The sequence below is a fragment of the Pristiophorus japonicus genome, chromosome 9, assembly GCF_044704955.1.
Source record: "Pristiophorus japonicus isolate sPriJap1 chromosome 9, sPriJap1.hap1, whole genome shotgun sequence".
Classification (NCBI taxonomy): domain Eukaryota; kingdom Metazoa; phylum Chordata; class Chondrichthyes; family Pristiophoridae; genus Pristiophorus; species Pristiophorus japonicus.
The window spans coordinates 71957013-71975251 of record NC_091985.1 but is presented as its reverse complement, the minus strand read 5'-3'; the positions used below and the strand labels follow the sequence as shown (position 1 = coordinate 71975251).

General features: G+C 43.2%; 1 protein-coding gene across 4 annotated transcripts in view; it reads right to left on the bottom strand.

Annotated features, from left to right (window-relative positions):
• The window catches only part of ush2a (Usher syndrome 2A (autosomal recessive, mild)), a 1282968-nt gene that overhangs the window by 1229382 nt on the left and 35347 nt on the right, over positions 1–18239 (bottom strand). For all 4 annotated transcript variants that reach the window (XM_070889457.1, XM_070889458.1, XM_070889459.1 and 1 more), the window contains exon 3: positions 13492–13657. In XM_070889457.1, the coding sequence (XP_070745558.1) occupies positions 13492–13657 (166 nt within the window). The remainder of the gene's footprint in view (positions 1–13491; positions 13658–18239) is intronic.

The window sequence follows — 18239 nt, the reverse complement described above, 5'->3', positions numbered from 1 at the left end:
TCCTCTCTCATTACACAACACCCAGTCTAAGATGGCCTCCCCTCTAGTTGCTTCCTCGACATATTGGTCTCGAAAACCATCCCTTATGCACTCCAGGAAATCCTCCTCCACCGTATTGCTTCCAGTTTGGCTAGCCCAATCTATGTGCATATTAAAGTCACCCATTATAACTGCTGCACCTTTATTGCATGCACCCCTAATTTCCTGTTTGATGCCCTCCCCAACATCACTACTACTGTTTGGAGGTCTGTACACAACTCCCACTAATGTTTTTTGCCCTTTGGTGTTCTGCAGCTCTACCCATATAGATTCTACATCATCCAAGCTAATGTCTTTCCTAACTATTGCATTAATCTCCTCTTTAACCAGCAATGCTACCCCACCTCCTTTTCCTTTTATTCTATCCTTCCTGAATGTTGAATACCCCTGGATGTTGAGTTCCCAGCCCTGATCATCCTGGAGCCACGTCTCCGTAATCCCAATCACATCATATTTGTTAACATCTATTTGCACAGTTAATTCATCCACCTTATTGCGGATACTCCTTGCATTAAGACACAAAGTCTTCAGGCTTGTTTTTTTAACACCCTTTGTCCTTTTAGAATTTTGCTGTACAGTGGCCCTTTTTGTTCTTTGCCTTGGGTTTCTCTGCCCTCCACTTTTCCTCATCTCCTTTCTGTCTTTTGCTTTTGCCTCCTTTTTGTTTCCCTCTGTCTCCCTGCATTGGTTCCCGTCCCCCTGCCATATTAGTTTAACTGCCACACGAGTGGGAGTTGTGTATAGACCACCAAACAGTAGTAGTGAGGTTGGGGACAGCATCAAACAAGAAATTAGGGATGCGTGCAATAAAGGTACAGCAGTTATCACGGGTGACTTTAATCTACATTTTCATTGGGCTAACCAAACTGGTAGCAATACGGTGGAGGAGGATTTCCTGGACTGTATTAGGGACGGTTTTCTGGACCAATATGTCGAGGAACCAACTAGAGGGCTGGCCATCCTTGACTGGGTGATGTGTAATCAGAAAGGACTAATTATCGATCTTGTTGTGCGAGGTTCCTTGGGGAAAAGTGACCATAATATGGTAGAATTCTTTACTAAGATGGAGAATGACACAGTTAATTCAGAGACGAGTGTTCTGAACTTAAGGAAAGGTAACTTCGATGGTATGAGACGTGAATTGGCTAGAATAGACTGGCAAATTATATTATGAAGGATTTTCGGTGGATAGGCAATAGCAAACATTTAACGATCACATGGATGAACTTCAACAATTTTACATCCCTGTCTGGAGTAAAAATAAAATGGGGAAGGTAGTTCAACCGTGGCTAACAAGGGAAATTAAGGATGGTGTTAAATCCAAGGAAGAGGCAAATAAATTGGCCAGAAAAAGCAGCAAACATCGTAACATAGAAAATATGTGCAGGAGTAGGCCATTCGATCTTTCGAGCCTGCACCACCATTCAATAAGATCATGGCTGATCATCCACCTCAGTACCCCTTTCCTGCTTTCTCCCCATACCCCTTGATCCCTTTAGCCATAAGGGCCATATCAAACTCCCTCTTGAATATATCCAATGAACTGGCATCAACAAATCTCTGCGGTAGAGAATTCCACAGGTGAGCAACTCTCTGAGTGAAGAAGTTTCTCCTCATCTCAGTCCTAAACGGCTTACTCCTTATCCTTAGATTCTGTCCCCTGGTTCTGGACTTCCCCAACATCGGGAACATTCTTCCTGTATCTAACCGGTCCAGTCTCGTCAGAATCTTATATGTTTCTATGAGATCCCCTTTCATCCTTCTAAATGCCAGTAAATACAGGCGCAGTCGATCCAGTCTCTCCTCATATGTGTGTCCTGCCATCCCGGGAATCAGTCTGGTGAACCTTCGCTGCACTCCCTCAATAGCAAGAACATCCTTCCTCAGATTAGGAGACCAAACTGAACACAATATTCCAGGTGAGGCCTCACCAAGGCCCTGTACAACTGCAGGAAGACCTCCCTGTTCCTACACTTAAATCCCCTAGCTATGAAGGCCAACATACCATTTGCCTTGTTCACCGCCTGCTGTACCTGCATGGAAACTTTCAATGACTGATGTACCATGACACCCAGGTCCCGTTGCACCTCTCCTTTTCCTAATCTGCCACGATTCAGATAATATTCTGCTTTCATGTTTTTGCCACCAAAGCTGAGGACTGGGAGAAATTTAGAATTCGCAGAGGAGGACAAAGGGTTTAATTAGGAGGGGGAAAATAGAATATGAGAGGAAGCTTGCCGGGAACATAAAAACTGACTACAAAAGCTGCTATATGTGAAGAGAAAAAGATTAGTGAAGACAAACGTAGGTCCCTTGCAGTCAGATTCAGGTGAATTTATCATGGGGAACAAGGAAATGGCAGACCAGTTGATCAAATACTTTGGTTCTATCTTCACGAAGGAAGTCACAAATAACTTTCTGGAAGTACTAGGTGACCGAGGGTCTAGTGAGAAGGAGGAACTGAAGGATATCCTTATTAGGCAGGAAATTGTGTTCGGGAAATTGATGGGATTGAAGGCCGATAAATCCCCGAGGCCTGATAGTCTGCATCCCAGTGTAATTAAGGAAGTGGCCCTAGAAATAGTGGATGCATTGGTGATCATTTTCTAACAGTCTATCGACTCTGGATCAGTTCCTATGGACTGGAGGGTTGCTAATGTAACACCACTTTTTTAAAAAGGAGGGAGAGAGAAAACGGGTAATTATAGACTGGTTAGCCTGACATCAGTGTTGGGGAAAATGTTGGAACCAATTATTAAAGATGAAATAACAGCACATTTGGAAAGCAGTGACAGGATCGGTGCAAGTCAGCATGGATTTATGAAAGGGAAATCATGCTTGACAAATCTTCTGGAATTTTTTGAGGATGTAACTAGAAGAGTGGACAAGGGAGAACCAGTGGATGTGATGTATTTGGACTTTCAAAAGGCTTCTCACAAGGTTCCACACAAGAGATTGGTGTGCAAAATTAAAGCACATGGTATTGGGGGTAATGTACTGACGTGGATAGAGAACTGGTTGGCAGACAGGAAGCAGAGAGTCGGGATAAACGGGTCCTTTTCAGAATGGCAGGCAGTGACTAATGGGGTGCCGCAGGGCTCAGTGCTGGGACCCCAGCTACTTACAATATACATTAATGATTTGGATGAAGGAGTGTAATATCTCCAAGTTTGCAGATGACACGAAGCTGGGTGGCAGTGTGAGCTGTGAGGAGGATGCTAAGAGGCTGCAGGGTGACTTGGACAGGTTAGGTGAGTGGGCAAATGCATGGCAGATGCAGTATAATGTGGATAAATGTGAGGTTATCCACTTTAGTGGCAAAAACACAAAGACAGACTATTATCTGAATGGCGGTAGATTAAGAAAAGGGGAGGTGCAACGAGACCTGGGTGTCATGGTACATCAGTCATTGAAAGTTGGCATGCAGGTACAGCAGGCGGTGAAGAAAGCAAATGGTATGTTGGCCTTCATAGCTAGGGGATTTGAGTATAGGAGCAGGGAGGTCTTATGCAGTTGTACACGGCCTTGGTGAGGCCTCACCTGGAATATTGTGTTCAGTTTTGGTCTCCTAATCTGAGGAAGGACATTCTTGCTATTGAGGGAGTACAGCGAAGGTTCACCAGACTGATTCCCGGGATGACTGGACTGGATGAGGAGAGATTGGATCGACTGGGCCTTTAGTCACTGGAGGTCAGAAGGATGAGAGGGGATCTCATGGAAACATATAAAATTCTGATGGGATGGACAGGTTAGATGCAGGAAGAATGTTCCAGAACCAGGGGACACAGTCTTGGATAAGGGGTAAGCCATTTACAACAGAAATGAGGAGAAACTTCTTCACTCAGAGAGTTCTTAATCTGTGGAATTCCCCACCGCAGAGAGCTGTTGATGTCAGTTCATTGGATATATTCAAGAGGGAGTTAGATATGGCCCTTACGGCTGAAGGGATCAAGAGGTATGGAGAGAAAGCAGGAAAGGGGTACTGAGTTGGATGATCAGCCATGATCTTATTGAATGGTGGTGCAGGCTTGAAGGGCCGAATGGCCTACTCCTGCACCTATTTTCCATTTTTCTATGTTTCTATGTAATTCCTCGGACATTGGAACTGGTTCTGGGGGACGTGGGACCAGTACAAACCAAACGGTCTGCATCTGGGCAGGACCAGAACCAATGTCCTCGGGGAGTGTTTGCTCGTACTGTTGGGGAGTGTTTAAACTAATATGGCAGGGGAATGGGAACCTATGCAGGGAGACAGAGGGAAGTAAAATGGGGGCAGAAGCGAAAGATAGAAAGAAGAAATGTAAAAGTGGAGGGCAGAGAAACCCAAGGCAAAAACCCAAGGGCCACTTTACAGCAAAAGTCAAAAGTGACAAAGTGTATTAAAAAGACACGCCTGAAGAATCTGTGCCTCAATGCAAAGAGTATTCGTAATACGGTGTACGAATTAACTGCACAAGCAGCAATTAATGAATATGGTATCATTGGCATCACAGAGACATGGCTCCAGGGTGACCAAGGCTGGGAACTCAACATCCCGGGGTATTCAACATTCAGGAAGGATAGACAGAAAGGAAAAGGAGGTAGGGTAGCGTTGCTGGTTAAAGAGGAAATTAACACAAAAGTAAGGAAGGACATTAGCTTGGATGATGTGGAATCTGTATGGATAGAGCTGCGGAATATCAAAGGGCAGAAAACGCTAGTGGGAGTTGTGTACAGACCACCAAACAATAGTCGTGAGGTTGGGGATAGCATCAAACAAGAAATTAGGGATGTGTGCAATAAAGGTACAGCAGTCATCATGGGCGACTTTAATCTACATATAGATTGGGCTAACCAAACTGGTAGCAGTACGGTGCAGGAGGATTTTCTGGAATGTATTAGGGATGGTTTTCTAGACCAGTATGTTGAGGAACCAACGAGAGGGCTGGCCATCCTAGACTGGATTATGTGTAACGAGAAAGGACTAATTAGCAATCTTGTTGTGCAAGGCCCCTTGGGGAAGAGTGACCATAATATGGTAAATTCTTTATTAAGCTGGAGAGTGACATAGTTAATTCAGAGACTAGGGTCCTGAACTTAAGGAAAAGTAACTTCGATGGTATGAGACGTGAATTGGCTAGAATAGATTTGCGAATGATAGTTAAAGGGTTGATGGTAGATAGGCAATGGCAAACATTTAAAGGTCACATGGATGATCTTTAACAATTGTACATCCCTGTCTGGAGTAAAAATAAAACGGGGAAGGTGGCTCACATGTGGCTCACAAGGGAAATTAGGGATCGTGTTAAATAGAAGGAAGAGGCATATAAATTGACCAGAAAAAGCAGCAAAACTGAGGACTGGGAGAAATTTAGAATTCAGCAGAGGAGGACAAAGGGTTTAATTAGGAGGGGGAAAATAGAGTATGAGAGGAATCTTGCTGGGAAGATAAAAACTGACTGCAAAAGCTTCTATAGATATGTGAAGAGAAAAAGATTAGTGAAGACAAATGTAGAAACATAGAAACATAGAAAATAGGTGCAGGAGTAGGCCATTCGGCCCTTCTAGCCTGCACCGCCATTCAATGAGTTCATGGCTGAACATTCAACTTCAGTACCCCATTCCTGCTTTCTTGCCATACCCCTTGATCCCCCTAGTAGTAAGGACCTCATCTAACTCCTTTTTGAATATATTTAGTGAATTGGCCTCAACAACTTTCTGTGGTAGAGAATTCCACAGGTTCACCACTCTCTGGATGAAGAGGTTCCTCCGCATCTCGGTCCTAAATGGCTTACCCCTTATCCTTAGACTGTGACCTCTGGTTCTGGACTTCCCCAACATTGGGAACATTCTTCCTGCATCTAACCTGTCTAACCCCGTCAGAATTTTAAATGTTTCTATGAGGTCCCCTCTCATTCTTCTGAACTCCAGTGAATACAAGCCCAGTTGATCCAGTCTTTCTTGATAGGTCAGTCCCGCCATCCCGGGAATCAGTCTGGTGAACCTTCGCTGCACTCCCTCAATAGTAAGAATGTCCTTCCTCAGGTTAGGAGACCAAAACTGTACACAATACTCCGGTGTGGCCTCACCAATGCCCTGTACAACTGTAGCAACACCTCCCTGCCCCTGTACTCAAATCCCCTCGCTATGAAGGCCAACATGCCATTTGCTTTCTTAACCGCCTGCTGCACCTGCATGCCAACCTTCAATGACTGATGTACCATGACACCCAGGTCTCTTTGCACCTCCCCTTTTCCTAATCTGTCACCATTCAGATAATAGTCTGTCTCTCTGTTTTTACCACCAAAGTGGATAACCTCACATTTATCCACATTATACTTCATCTGCCATGCATTTGCCCACTCACCTAACCTATCCAAGTCGCTCTGCAGCCTCACAGCATCCTCCTCGCAGCTCACACTGCCACCCAACTTAGTGTCATCCGCAAATTTGGAGATACTACATTTAATCCCCTCATCTAAATCATTAATGTACAGTGTAAACAGCTGGGGCCCCAGCACAGAACCTTGCGGTACCCCACTAGTCACTGCCTGCCATTCTGAAAAGTACCCATTTACTCCTACTCTTTGCTTCCTGTGGGTCCCATGCAGTCAGAATCAGGTGAATTTATAATGGGAAACAAAGAAATGGCAGAGTAATTGAACAAATACTTTGGTTCTGTCTTCACGAAGTAAGACAAAAATAACCTTCCGGAAATAATAGGAGACTGAAGGTCTAGCAAGAAGGAGGAACTGAAGGAAATCCTTATTAGTCAGGAAATTGTGTTCGTGAAATTGATGGGATTGAAGGCCGATAAATCCTCAGGACCTGATAGTCTGCATCCCAGAGTAATTGAGGAAGTGGCCCTCGAAATATTGGACGTATTGGTGATCATTTTCCAACAGTCTATAAACTCTGGATCAGTTCCTATTGACTGCAGGGTAGCTAATGTAACACCACTTTTTAAAAAAGGAGGGAGAAAGAAAATGGGGAATTATAGATTGGTTAGCCTGACATCAGTGTTGGAGAAAATGTTGGAATCAATTATTAAAGATGAAATTGCAGCACATTTGGAAAGCAGTGACAGGATCGGTCCAAGTCAGCATGTATTTATAAAAGGGAAATCATGCTTGACAAATCTTGTAGAATTTTTTGAGGATGTAACTAGTAGAGTGGACAAGGGAGAACCAGTGGATGTGGTGTATTTGGACTTTCAAAAGGACTTTGACAAGGTCCCACATAAGAGATTGGTGTGCAAAATTAAAGCACACAGTATTGGGGGTAATGTATTGACGTGGATTGAGAACTGATTGGCATACAGGAAGCAGAGAGTCGGAATAAATGGGTCCTTTTCAGAAAGGCAGGCAGTGACAAGTGGGGTGCCGCAGGGCTCAGTGCTGGGACCACAGCTATTTACAATATACATCAATGATTTAGATGAAAGAATTGAGTGTAATATCTCCAAGTTTTCAGATGACACTAAGCTGGGTGGCGGTGTGAGCTGTGAGGAGGATGCTAAGAGGCTGCAGGGTGACTTGGACAGGTTAGGTGAGTGGGCAAATGCATGGCAGATGCAGTATAATGTGGATAAATGTGAGGTTATCCACTTTGGTGGCAAAAACACGAAGGCAGAATATTATCTGAATGGCTGCAGATTAGGAAAAGGGGAGGTGCAACGAGACCTGGGTGTCATGGTACATCAGTCATTGAAGGTTGGCATGCAGGTACAGCAGGCGGTGAAGAAGGCAAATGGCATGGTGGCCTTCATAGCTAGGGGATTTGAGAATAGGAGCAGGGAGGTGTTGCTGCAGCTGTCCAGGGCCTTGGTGACGCCTCACCTGGAATATTGTGTACAGTTTTGGTCTCCTAATCTGAGGAAGGACGTTCTTGCTATTGAGGGCGTGCAGCGAAGGTTCACCAGACTGATTCCCGTGATGGCAGGACTGACATATGAGAGAGACTGGATTGACTGGGCCTGTGTTCACTGGAGTTTAGAAGAATGAAAGCGAATCTTATAGAAACATAACATTCTGATGGGACTGGACAGGTTAAATGCAGGGAGAATGTTCCCGATGTTGGGGGAGTTCAAAACTATGGGTCACAGTCTAAGGATAAGGGGTAAGCCATTTAGGTCCGAGATGTGGAGAAACTTCTTCACTCAGAGAGTTGTTAACCTATGGAATTCTCTTCCACAGAGAGTTGTTGATACCAGTTCGTTAGATATATTCAAGAGGGAGTTGGATATGGCCCTTACGGCTACGGCTAAAGAGATGAAAGGGTATGGAGAGAAAGCAGGAAAGGGGTATTGAGGTGAATGATCTGCCATGATCTTATTGAATGGTGGTGCAGGCTCGAAGAGCCGAATGGCCGACTCCGGCACCTATTTTTCTATGTTTCTATGATCAGCACTGGCTGCATGCAGAAATCATGTAAATGAGCAGGCAGCACGAAGTTAATTCCTGCACCTGTTTTCAGGGCTTATCGAATTTAGCCTCCCACCTATTTAAGTTGCTACACACCTTTAATGCCTGAAGGTGCACTATTATTTCCTCCACATGATGCAACTGCAACCAATAGCACTGCACATAACTCAATAGCAGAACACCCCTTTTTTCAAATGAGCTGACACAGATACAGTACAAGGTACAGTAGCCAAATGGTCATGGTACAAGCCTGTCTCAAGGGCAACTACTATTCTTCTAGGTTCTTTTATTTAAAGGGACAATGCTGTTCCACATCTCATAGTGTCCATACTACTCATATGCCCTTAACATGTCTTCTCTCCCGCCATAGGAAAAGCTGCCCTACAACCAGTGCCACAGGAACACAACCAGGTGAAATGCAACAACATTTAAAGCCTTCAGTAGACTTGAACAGCAGAGCTGCAAACCATGGGCAAGTAAAAATAAGAGCCTGTGGGGAGGTCAAAGTTGGAGGCAAGGTGACAAGAGAAGGTAGTTAAAAGCTGGAAAATGCTCATTATAAGCAGTGCCAGCTTTATGTACTTTTTCAAAGTATTGTAATGCCCTTACAATCAACCACTATTTCTTCAAGCGAAAAGAGTATCTCTGTCCTGACATCAGCACAGAGACACCCACTCAATAGGAATAGCTGCTGAGGGTTTCCAGTGGGTGAAGCAGTGAGTACTAGTGAGCATGAGAACCTGGGAGTGGAAGAGGGACAGTGTGCCATTCCCACATGGAAGTTCAACAAACAATCTCACTCAGTGGAGGAGTCTAGGAACTCAATCTCAGGGCCAATCTTCAAGTGAGCTATGACTAGGGAGCATTGATCTCAGGTACAGGCAATGGAGACAGTTTCCAAGCATTTGGATGAAATGATGGACAAATGAAATGAGTCCACTATCCGCATCTGCAACCCACTGAAGGAAGTTTTCCAATACCTGCAGAACACCTCGGAACCTATGGCAGTCCGGAAGATTTCTGTGGCATAAAGATGATTGGAACAGCTTCCAAGGACATTGGTTGCTTCTGGGGTGGCAGCTAACAATGCTGCCATAGATACTTAGGAGAAACCACTTTACAGTGCTTCCAAAACCTGACTGGGACTATTTGGTCTGTACTAACACCAACAAGTAGGTCTGCTGATCCTGTGCCCAGCAGATGTTACTGTCTATCTGGAAAGTGGCATTGAGGTGCTCACTTAAGACCCCCCACCCCAATGCCTACATAAGTGAGCTTCAGACATGGGCCCAGCACCCCTTGCCACTGCAAGAGAAAGGCTGCCAGAACCTGCTTCACTGACTCAAGAGTCACCTCTGCCCCTTAAGGCTTTAGGTTTTAAGAAAAATGTCAAGGGCCATGGAAAGGATGCAAAGGAGATGTACCAGAATGATACCAGGAATGAGGGACTTCAGTTATGTGAAGAAACTAGAGAAGTTGGGTTTGCTCTCCTTCGAGCAGAGAAGGTTAAGAGGAGATTTAATGAAGGTATTCAAAATTCTGAAGGGTTTTAAGAATAAATAAGGAGAAAATGTTTCCACTGCCAGAAGGTTTTGTAACTGGCAAAAGTACAAGAGGGGTGATGAAAATAATTTGTTTTATGCGACGAGTTATTACGATCTGGAATGTACTGTGAAAGAGTGGTGGAAGCGGATTCAATAGCAACTTCCAAAACGGAATTGGATATATACTTATTACGGAAATATTTGCCAGGCTATAGGGAAAGAGCAGGGGAGTGGGACTAATTGGATAACTCTTTCAAAGAACCGGCATAGGCATGATAGGCCGTAAGGCCTCCTTCTGTGCTGTATGATTCTATTATTCTATTCACTTCTTTCACTGCTGTGCTGATACTTTTAAATCATTTTCATTATTAAATTCACTGACTCCATGTTTGACCTGCAGTAAAATACCCACTTTATGTGCAGCTGCAAAATGCTGCCTGATTTCATTATTAGTCACCTGAAAAAGTAAGAGGCATTTTTATCTCGCTCTCAGTTTGCTTTTTTATACATCTTTTTCGAGGGCTAGTATTCTCAGAGCAGTGTTAAACACAGATGAATAGTTCTTTGGCATTTTCTTCTGTCATTACACCATTTTTATGGAAATATATATCTTTTTACAAAAATTAGCAAACACAAGAGTATGATCTTAATATTTCTGTGTTGTGAAACATTCTGCTTTAAATTACAACACTGTGTACTGATTCTAACACTGATTGTTTGCTGATTTTAGTAACTCCGCCTACAACAGCCCACAGCATTTCTAGGAATCTTTAAAAGTAAAAATATTCCATTACAAGTCAAAAAATAACATCAAGGTAAGGCCTCTGAATGGGAAACAGCAGGGTTCAACCTACCAGTTGCTGAGTTAGCAGTATGCAATGTTTCCAATAGTAAGGTTAAAAAAAAACAGTGGAGTGAAAACACAATTTATCCATACCGTAATTTATGCATGGCACCATGAATGTGTGCTCATGATTGAAATTTGTTTTGTCACACAAATCTGGCAAGTAGTGATTAATTTTTTTTAAATGTCAAAGCATAGTCTCAAATAAATTGCAGACAAAGCCAGTCCCCCCAAAAATGTAATAAACAGTAAGAAATCTGAGCATACCAAGGCTCCCTATTAGCATATTTTCTTCACTTACATGCAAAGTTAAGTCCATGGAAATTGATACGCTAGCTGTTCTGCTTTACATACTGGAATTGCATTACCTAGAATTGCTTATCATTATTGCAAGAATGCACAAAGGGAAGTAATCAGAGGATGGAGAATTATTTTTCACTCCAGTTGTTTACCTTTTTAGTGACACAGACTTTCCAAAGTATATATTGAATTGTAATTGAAATTGTTCTGGTTTCAGTTATTAAAAAAGCATTGTACAAGTACAAAATTAACAAGCACCAAGCCAATTTAAAGATGAGAGGAAGCTTTTTACCCCTCAGTGCAGTAGACATGTGAAACAGATCTCTCCAAACAGGAACTGGATAAATGGTTAGGAATGGGAATTTGAGTTATTATGAATACAGATAATCAAATATTTGATGAAACACAATAGTTCCTATGCTACTGTACCCAAAGAAATGTCATCTGGAAAATAACTAGCTAGGTTGAACAATGGAGACTGGATACAGAGATATTCTAGATTTTGCTTGATTACCTTTGGGGACCAGGGAGTATTTGTGCAGAACTTGGGAGATTAAACAGGCATGCTAGCATCCATGATAAGGTAGATCATACATGGTCTATGAAAAGAACAAGCTTAATGGACTAAATATGATAAATGTTATGACTTAGCACACCCAGTGGATTGCTTCTTGCAACAACAGCATATATCTGGAATTCGTGGCCCATATGAGTTTTCATCTAATAAAAATGATCGCCATACGTTAATTCCTAATATGTGTTTCAATGCATGAACCTCTGCGCTAGTAATGCTAAATCAAATATACTCCAGTTGTGTTTTCTCATCTTCGTGAAATAATATTTGGCAAACCTATTTTTGTTTGGAGAGGAAAAAAAGCCAAGAGCACTATGCTATATTGTCACAATGACACCATTCACAAGTGATGCAATGATCCACTTCAACATGATTTACACCATCACAAAGTGTGTTTGTTTCAAATCTAAAAAAGGTGTGCAAATACTCTATTGTGGAGGCAATACTCTTTAAGAAACTGAGCCTTGCTAAAAATAATTACAGAAACAGTTATTTCAACAGAATATTGCAGAGTACAAAGTAAAAGTGCTATAAGTAACAGTGCAAGACTGAGAAGAGGGATTTTTGTTTTCTTTTTCCCCCTCTGCAATGGAGTATCCTTTTCAATTAACTGATGCATAAAACTTTTATAAACCTGGTAATTGGAAGGCTCCTAATATAACTGCGTTCACAAGCAGTTTCAAATTCCTCACCATCCACAGAAACAAATGTGACTAAAAGGTCAAATTCAACCTCATTCATTTAACAAAGGAATCTAATAACTCTTCTTTATGTAAAGTAAAAGGCATTATGTTCTGTGACAAAAGTGATATAATTTTCAAAAATTCTCGGTGAGCACGTCCATCCTGTTAGAAATATTTTTCTCGTTGTTTTAAGGAGCTTTGCTGCACCTGAGGTAACAAGACTTTACTGCTGATCCAGAAATGAGATCTGAATGTCATATCTAGTTACATTTCACAAGTGAGGCACACTCTTTTGGCAGCTATAGCTTAGTCCCTAAAGAATAAGTATCTGAAACACAAAACTGGCCATCATTCAGTGGGATTGGATTTAAGAATCCTGGGATTAAAGGAAATAAGGCATTTTTTTGTTCCTCATTAAGGACTTTGTTGCAAGCGAACACTAGGGTGCTTGATATTTCGGTTGATTGACTCATGCCACGCTTGACTAACTATGTCTCCTGTTGTCATTAGATCCAGTGCAGAAATCAACCCATGGTGTAGAAATGTACCCGTGCCCAGAATCAGCATTGCGCAGACAGCACGCGCCCCAACGGAGGCCCGAGACCAGTTCAAAATTAGCCTTCAGCCTCATTTCAATAATTTAGGCAAACTGCTCGTGCCTCCACAGGCAGCTTCCCATTTGAAGAAATGAATATGGGGGTGCTTGCCCTGTTGTGAGTAGCCTTACATCTGGTTATGTTTACATTTAAGTCAACAGACAGGTTTTTAGTTGAGTTTTTACATTTTGTTTCATCTGCTATTGTAAAATGGATTAATGGCCTTGAGATTAATTTGCTAATATCTGTACCAAATCATTTGATAATGTAGATTTATGATAATACATATTTATGCAACATTGCAAGGAATTCAATAAATATTTAAAATTAGCCATTTTGTTGATATAAAAGGTACAAACGTATTTTAACATTTCCCCTGCCAGTACGACAACAATCATCTCCTACCTATGATAGGCTTCAATTTTTATGATAATTTTTCTTATTTTACATGCTATACACTTTATGGGAACTACACAAATTATAGATAAATAAGAATCAATTTTTTTTACCTGAATTGCCAGGTGAGTCCATTTGTTGGAATGGATTTTTCCACGTGTATTCACCATTATTGGTGGTTGTAAACCAACAGATGTCCGATAATAAAATATGGTTCCTCTTTCTGATATTGTTAGTTTGAAAACTGTGTGTTCATTGATACTTTTTTCGATAACAGTCCTAAAGAAAAACAAACAGCATCAGCAGATATAATGGCCTGGAATTTGCGGTCAGCGGTGAAGTGACGGCACAGCAACTGACGTCCAGCAACCATGATGTCATCAAGCAGGCTAAGCAGCCAATCACATTGAAGAATTCTCACAGACAGCAAACCAGGAAGTAAAATGGACAGATTCTAATTTACTTTTTAAAAATTTTACAGAAAGCGAAATAAATATTGGGATATACACAAAGAATTAAGGTAAAAGCTGAAATATCATATACAAACTTAAAAAAATATATATACATTAAAAACTTCATGTAATATTTATCATATTCATGAAAAAATTTGATATTTCACAAATCAAAAATAGCTTTTCAAGCCCAGAATGGTTGTTCATCAATCAATATGCCGTTAAACCTCAGTTACACCTCATTAACTAACTTTTCGGGGGAGGGGGGGTGCGGGGGCGGGGTTGAATTGATTCCCGGCTCCAGGGGCAGGGAATGGCTGACAGCAACTTCTGGATTTCCACGTTTATCTGCGCATGCGCTAACTCCGGAAGTTGCTGTCACTTTCAGAGGAGTAATGACGGTGCACGCTGATAGTTTTGCCGTCATTACCACCACAAAATCCATGCCATTAACATCTCCCCAACATGAATATTTTAATTCAGCAAATTTGAATGAGATGTGCATTCTGAATGAACAATACATGCCTAGGGCTAGTTTGGACGTGAGAAGAGTCAAATTAGGGAGGTGTAAATCCCGAACCAAACAGACAGATGTGCACCATGAACTGCGTTACCACAAGAAATGTACATTATTCATTTTCTAAAATCTGACTGATTTAAACTGGGCAATATGTGTCTATCAGTGACACATTGTTGTGGATATAATCCAGTTAAGGATTTGTGCAGCAAACTGCCGAAACGAACCTTGCAGTATTGTGATATATTATACATTTTTGTATACGAATGAATCTCCCATGGCATTCCTAATGGTGGGGGCCACATTTTTGTTGGTATTTTTGAGATTGAATTCCGAAACTCTGGCTATTTTTCCATAAAATCTGTAAATTAGTTTTTATTATTACGATTTGTTCATTTATCAATGTAATAAATTTTTGTCTCACCATTTAAAAACCAGGATATAAGAAGATAGTAGGTATCATAAAACAGATTTGATGTAAATATGAGGGATTTTGCAGTAGTGAGGAGCAGTTGACAGAGTTGATCTGATTTGGTAGTGTTATGGTTTGTTTGTTGTTCATGGTTGTCCTGTAGAAGACTGGTGGCAGAATGTGGGTTTATTTTATTGGATAATTCCTGGGCTCTGGCAGTAATGGGAAAGCTATGGTTTGACAGCAGTGAAGGAAAGATATGGCAATATTGTAGGTAAGGGAGGAAGCAAGACTTTGAGAGAATTAACGAATGTACCAAGATCTGTCAGCATGAAATGGAACAGGTCCCCAGATGCGGTAGAGTTCAGGAGGGTACAAGGGTCTGAAGGACTGTTGGAAAGCAGGAATTTCTGGTGCACTGTGCGGCAGTCTCAGGGTCCTGAAACACTGGAGGTTGGGATCCCATGGTCTGGGAGCATGGTGGGGAGTACTGGTGTCTCTGAGCACTGGCAGAAATATCGGTGTGTGGGGGCTCTTGCGAGATAATTTTGGAAGTGGGTAACAGGAGAGGGTTTCCAGGATTTGGAAGCATGGGGATGAAAGTTTCAATGTCTGGAATAATTAAAATGGGTGCAGGGTAATGCAGGTGGCAGGGTGGGATGAAGCTCAGGAGAAGGTGGTCCAATCTGCCCGGCCTTTTCCTTGCCTTCAGTTTTTAAAAATGAAAACTGGTATTACTATATTTGCTAACTTCTATTCTACAAATACATTTAAAATGGTCTTCATGCTTAAAACCAGTCTCAGGCAGTACCAAATCTGGCAGACCAGGCTCTCCTGGGGTGGTTGTGGAGTGGGGAATATGATGGTTGGAAAAAGGCCAAGGATGGGCCAGGTGCCTGATCACTGGAGATGGATTGGCCAGGAGCATGTCTGGAAACATGTCAGAGATGTATGGGTGGCAACACGCCACAAGGGAGTGCCTGACATCCGGGAGCAGTTTGCAACAAGCCACACTCTCTCACTTTGTCTTTCTTTTTCTATCTTTCTCTCTATCACAGTCTCTATTTCTCTCATGATCTTGTGATCTCTCTTTTTTTCTATCTTTCACTCTCATTCTCTGTTTGTGTGTGTATATATCTCATTCTCATACATTCTCTTCTCTCTTATTCTATCTCCCTCTCTCCATATCTCTACTGTTCTCCATATCTCTCTTTCTCTCCATCCGTCTGTCTCTCTCATCTCTCTCACTCTCAGGCAGCGGGAGATCCAAGAAACGACCTCGGGCAAAAACACATTCCATTATGACACAGCCACTTTTTAATTTGAAAGAATTAAAAAAATTTAAAAAGCTAACTAATATATTAAAAGCAGCATAAAACTATAAAAATAATGTATCAGACAGAAAAGATTCTGGAGGAAGCTGGGAGGCAAGAATTCAGATTTCAGTAAGACCCAGATATGTGGCACTGTGGAATGCACCACCTACCTTGTGGACAAATTGGGAGCTGGGAGGATTCAACCAAAGGTAAATATATTGGGCCGAAAACTGCAGCCGCGCCGTGTGTGTACGATGTGCGCACGCAAATGCCGGTTGTCGACACGTGATGCGCATGCGCCGAGAACTGGCTTTTGCGATCTGTCAAAATGTCTTTAGAGAGACTCTATGTATCCCCGCAGAAAGGACATCGTGGGGCAGAGATTGGGCTATTTGCCCAACTCCTACCCAGCGAATGTCCTTCAAACTCTTACTCCTGGTAAAAGCAGGCCTACTTTTACCAGCGTAAGAGTTTTAAAACATAGAAACATCTAATTTAATCACTCGTCTTTATATTAAAAACCCTGTCCATTAAGGTAAGTTTATTGTTAACCCTATTAAAACACTGGGAAAAAAAATTCAAAAAAATATTTTTTTTCTAAAACATTCAATTTCAATTAATTTTAAGTATGAGATTTTTTTTTAATTTATTGTGTTGTGTTTCTTGTTTTTTGGGGGTATTCTCATTGATAGTAATGGAAGCTCGTACAAACAGAGCTCCCAATATTATCAATGAAAATAAAGGTATAGCGTCGAGAATATGGAGTTCTGGAATCTGGAATGTCCCAGAATCCGGACTCCGGACCAATCGGTGGCAGGGTCGTTTGGAATCCGTAAAATGTTCCGGAACCCGGATCCGACGACCCTGCCGGCCTCTGGGCCCCACCGCTGCCCGACCTCGGGCCTTGCCCTACCGCCACTGTCCTTACCTCGGGGCCTCCTCGCCGGCCCGCCCGATGACCTCTTTGGCGGGGCCTCGTCCGAACACCTCCTCTGTGGGGGCCGCCCGACAACAACCTCGGCGGGGGCTGCCCAAACACCTCGGCGGGGCCAGTCCACCTGACAACATCCTCGGCGTGGCCGGCCCGCCCGACAACAACCTCGGCGGGGGCAAGCCCAACAACAACCTGCTGGGCGGGGCCGGCCCGAAAAACTCCTTGGTGGGGTCCACCTGACGACATCCTCCTCAGCGGGGTCGGATGGCCCGAACAGCTCTTCGGCGAGGACCCTCCTCCCCTTTCTAACGTTCCGAAATCCATAAATGCCCGAACCTGGGCTCGAGTGTTTCTGGATTTGTGACATCAGAAAACAAATTGAAAGTCCGGAAAAGCCCGGAATCCGGAACGGCCTCGGCCCCGAGGGTTCCGGATTTTAGGCGCTGCACCTGTACTGCATAGTGATTGGTGGTCCAGACTCACGTAATTCCAGGATACGCATACGTACCTGGAAGACACATTCCCATATGCTGGACTGCGAAACTAAGCCTCCGACCGGAATCCTACGTTCCTCCGAGACAACCAGATATTTTCGTGAAAAAATTTTGTGTTGGAGGCGTTGGCCCAAAGGAAGCCTCCGACCACAATTTTCCCCCCACAATTATATATAAGTTAGTTCCATTATGACAGTCAGGCATCATAGGCAGATGTAACAGAAAGATATGTGACAGAGAATTGTTACAGAAAGAAAAGGGGTCAAGTTTCGGGCCGCGCCGCGCGAGCCATGCCTGATTTCCATGCTCAAAACCGCGCTGGAAACTTACCTCAGTATTCTCCCCTCCCTCAGGTCGATCCAGGCCCTCAGCTCAGCTCAGCGCAGCGCAGCACAAGCTGTGGGGGGGGCAGAGCCAGGTCCCGGCGCTGAAAACAGTGCAGGGACCTCTGCACATGCGCGCTACAGTGTGCGCGCATGTGCAGTAGCTCCAGGCGCCCGAAACTGTGTGGGAGAGGCACGAAGCACACCGCCCTAGCCCTGGCCGAATGCGCTCACTAGGGCGGCGAAGATAGGACTGGACCTCCTTCCTCGAGCTCCTGCTCTGGCTTCCCCCCTCCCTGTTCAGCTCCCGCTCCCTCTGGCTCTCTTCCGCCTCCCACCAGCTCGGCTCTCTCCCGCACCACTCCGCCCCCTCCCAGCTCCCAATCCCGGTCCGGCTCTCTCCCGCACATCCC